Source organism: Gavia stellata, unplaced genomic scaffold (genome assembly GCF_030936135.1).
Source record: "Gavia stellata isolate bGavSte3 unplaced genomic scaffold, bGavSte3.hap2 HAP2_SCAFFOLD_42, whole genome shotgun sequence".
Classification (NCBI taxonomy): Eukaryota; Metazoa; Chordata; class Aves; order Gaviiformes; family Gaviidae; genus Gavia; species Gavia stellata.
The window spans coordinates 1,112,923-1,116,160 of NW_026776913.1; the positions used below are offsets into that span (position 1 = coordinate 1,112,923).

At 55.2% G+C, this 3,238-nt stretch overlaps 1 protein-coding gene across 1 annotated transcript; it reads left to right on the forward strand.

Moving 5' to 3' along the window:
* Positions 1 to 1,960: 1,960 nt before the first annotated feature.
* On the forward strand, positions 1,961 to 2,728 carry LOC132321440 (olfactory receptor 14C36-like; the record flags this gene model as incomplete). Its single annotated transcript, XM_059834935.1, has 1 exon — positions 1,961 to 2,728. A coding segment is annotated over one exon (768 nt), but the record flags the coding sequence as incomplete, so codon positions are not given.
* Positions 2,729 to 3,238: the final 510 nt, after the last annotated feature.

Below are 3,238 nucleotides of genomic sequence, written 5' to 3' on the forward strand. Positions count from 1 at the left end.
TCACAGCCCTTGACACGGTAAGTCTCTGGCTGCAGGGCAATGCAGCTGCAGTTCATGGAGGGCTCTCGTAAAGCTGGCATGGTACCCAGGAATGTCACTCCTGTATAGAGGAGGAGGAGGTGCCCCAGAGCAGGGCTTCCCTGCTGCACCATCAGAGGGACAGGGCATGAGGGCTGCCTTCTGCCAGGGACGGCTGCAGGGTGTGAAGGTGGGTGTGCAGCCAGGGGTGCCCAGGGCTGTCCTTCCGAGCAGGGTCCCTGCACCCCCGGGGCTGGGTGCTGGGGCAGGGACTCTGCCGCCTGCCAGGGTCAGCACTCAGCCTGCCCAGGGAGCTCCCCACGGCGCTGTGGGGAGAAGCTGGGGGTGGAAGGAGAGACCAGTGCAATGGCAGGGTGCTTCTGCTGTTGAGAGGGTGCTGTGTGGGTCAGGGCTGCCCTCAGCTCCACATCACTGCAGGATCTTCCCAGGAGACTTTTCAGGAAGCACAGCAAGGCAGGGGCTGCCTGAAAGGGAAGGATCCTGGTCTTTCACTCTTCTCCTCTGGGTTGTCTGGGTGGGCAATGGCACATAGAAATTAATCTCTCATTTCCGGAGGAGGCACTGAAATTCCAAGTCTGTTCCTCTTAGAGGTGAATAAAGCGGGGAGTATTGGAAATCACCATGCCGTGGTCACAGACAGCATCAGTGTCACTTTTCCATCCTCGCCAGGGCTGGTCTGATGTTCCCCTCAGAGCCTGCACACCCAGAGATGCCCCTGGGCAGTGTCCTGCTGCAGGGAGGGCTCTGCAGGGCAGAGCTGAGCAGGCAGCGGGTGGGATGGGCTCTGTGAGCACTGCCAGGGAGGAGACACAGGGGACAGAGAACCAGCTCCTGGCAGGGACAGCTGCAGGCAGCAGAGACAGGGACGGGGTTGGGAGGACACTGCAAACAAGCACAGGGGGAGGGTGCGCTCAGGCAGCTCTCTTTCTGTGTTTCCCTGCAGATGTCTGCTGGGCACTGTCTGCGGGGCAATGAGCTGACTCTCTCTGTAGAACCTCCCATCGGAGGGACCCCCGAGTCTCTGCTTTGCCTGTCCTGCAGGGCTTGCAAGCTGCCCCCCAGAAAGGCGCAGCTCTGCTGTGGGATCCTCGGGAGTGCGGAGCCTTTCCTTGGGGGTCGGCACTCTCCTCGCAGAGTCAGTTGCTTCTCTCTGGGAGGGGTCGTGTCCTGCCCTCTCCATCACACCTCCACCTCTGGGCTGGGCTGGAGAAGAGTTTGCAGAGCTGTTCTTTGAAACAGGACTCCTCTGGTCTCATCAGAGTCCAGGTTTAGGGTTTTTTTAAAAGATTAATTTGTGTGTGAAGTCGTCTTCAAGGTGGCAAAATGAAAACACAGGGCAGATAGGAAAAGGACTGATGGACACTGCAGCCCTGTGAAAAAACACAGACAAAGTTATAAGAAAGTCATGCTGAGCCTCTCTTTCACAGCCCACGTTCTTCCATGTCATGAGTGCAGATATTGAAATTTTCTATGAAAGATGGATTACATCTGACATCCCCTGTGAACATCGGAGATGTCACAAGTCAGCTCCCATGTACCCACTGCAGCAGAGCAAAGCTGACTCCTCAGCAGCAGAAGGGCAGAGCTCCTGCTCCTCACAGCACACTCAGCCAGCACAAACTAGAGAAAGGAAATGCATTCCAACTGGGGGGAGTTGCTATGAAAAATGGTGTGGCTCTTCTCAGTGAAATCTGTCCTAATTTTCTCCTGTCTTTTCCTTCTTTGGACAGAACCCCAGACCAAGAAACAGCAAATGTCCAACAGCAGCTCCATCACCCAGTTCCTCCTCCTGGCCTTCACAGACACGCGGGAGCTGCAGCTCTTCCACTTCTGCCTCTTCCTGGGCATCTACCTGGCTGCCCTCCTGGGCAATGGCCTCATCATCACTGCCATAGTCTGCGACCACCACCTCCACAGCCCCATGTACTTCTTCCTCCTCAACCTCTCCCTCCTTGACCTGGGCTCCATCTCCACCACTCTCCCCAAAGCCATGGGCAATTCCCTCTGGGACACCAGGGCCATTTCCTATGCAGGATGTGCTGCCCAAGTCTTTTTCTTTCTGTTCTTGATTGTAGGGGAGTATTGTCTTCTGACCATCATGGCCTATGACCGCTACATTGCCGTCTGCAAACCCCTGCACTACGGGACCCTCCTGGGCAGCAGAGCTTGTGTCCACATGGCAGCAGCTGCCTGGGGCAGTGGGTTGCTCAATGCTGTGCTGCACACGGCCAATACATTTTCACTACCACCTTGTGAAGGCAATGCCTTGGACCAGTTCTTCTGTGAAATCCCCCAGATCCTCAAGCTCTCCTGCTCAGACGCCTACCTCAGGGAAGTTGCGTTTATTGTGGGTAGTGTTTCTTTTGCTTTTGGCTGTTTTGTTTTCATTGTGCTGTCCTATGTGCAGATCTTGAGGGCCGTGCTGAGGATCCCCTCTGAGCAGGGACGGCACAAAGCCTTTTCCACGTGCCTCCCTCACCTGGCTGTGGTCTCCCTGTTCCTCAGCACTGGCATATTTGCCTACCTGAAGCCCCCCTCCATCTCTTCCCCATCCCTCGACCTGGTGATGGCAGTTCTGTACTCGGTGGTGCCTCCAGCAGTGAACCCCCTCATCTACAGCATGAGGAACGTGGAGCTGAAGGAGGCCCTAAGGAAACTGATGCAATGGACATTTCTCCATCAACAATAACCTGCCTCCCCTTCTCTGCGGAGTGCCCAGGGATTCTCTTAGCCCAGGATTGTGCTTTTTTCCCCTATGATAATCCTACCTGGCAGTAATTGCTGGGGTTCATACCACTGCTCTTGAGGCTTGGTCCTGTTGTGTCTGACCCTTTCACAAATATGTTGAACACTGTGTCACGTCTGGCCTCTCTAATAGCATCTCTGAAATAAAAGGCAGTCTCCTGAGTGCAGTGCCTGACGGCTGAGCTTTCCTTGTAAAGGTCCGGCCAACAACACTCCAAAGGAATTGGACTTTTCAAAGTTTTCTCCTTCTGTTCTCACTGTGTTTGGGGCCATAATCTCGAATCACACCTGGGACACTAAGAACTTGTCTGAAAACCACCTTCCTGGTGTCCAGAGGCACTGGAGGTGGTGCGTGAACTCCCAGTCCCCTTCCTCCGGCTGCCAGAGGTATGACAGGGCTGATAGCAGCTGTCAGTGCCTCTGGAAAGGAATGTGGAGGGCTCAGGAGAGGACA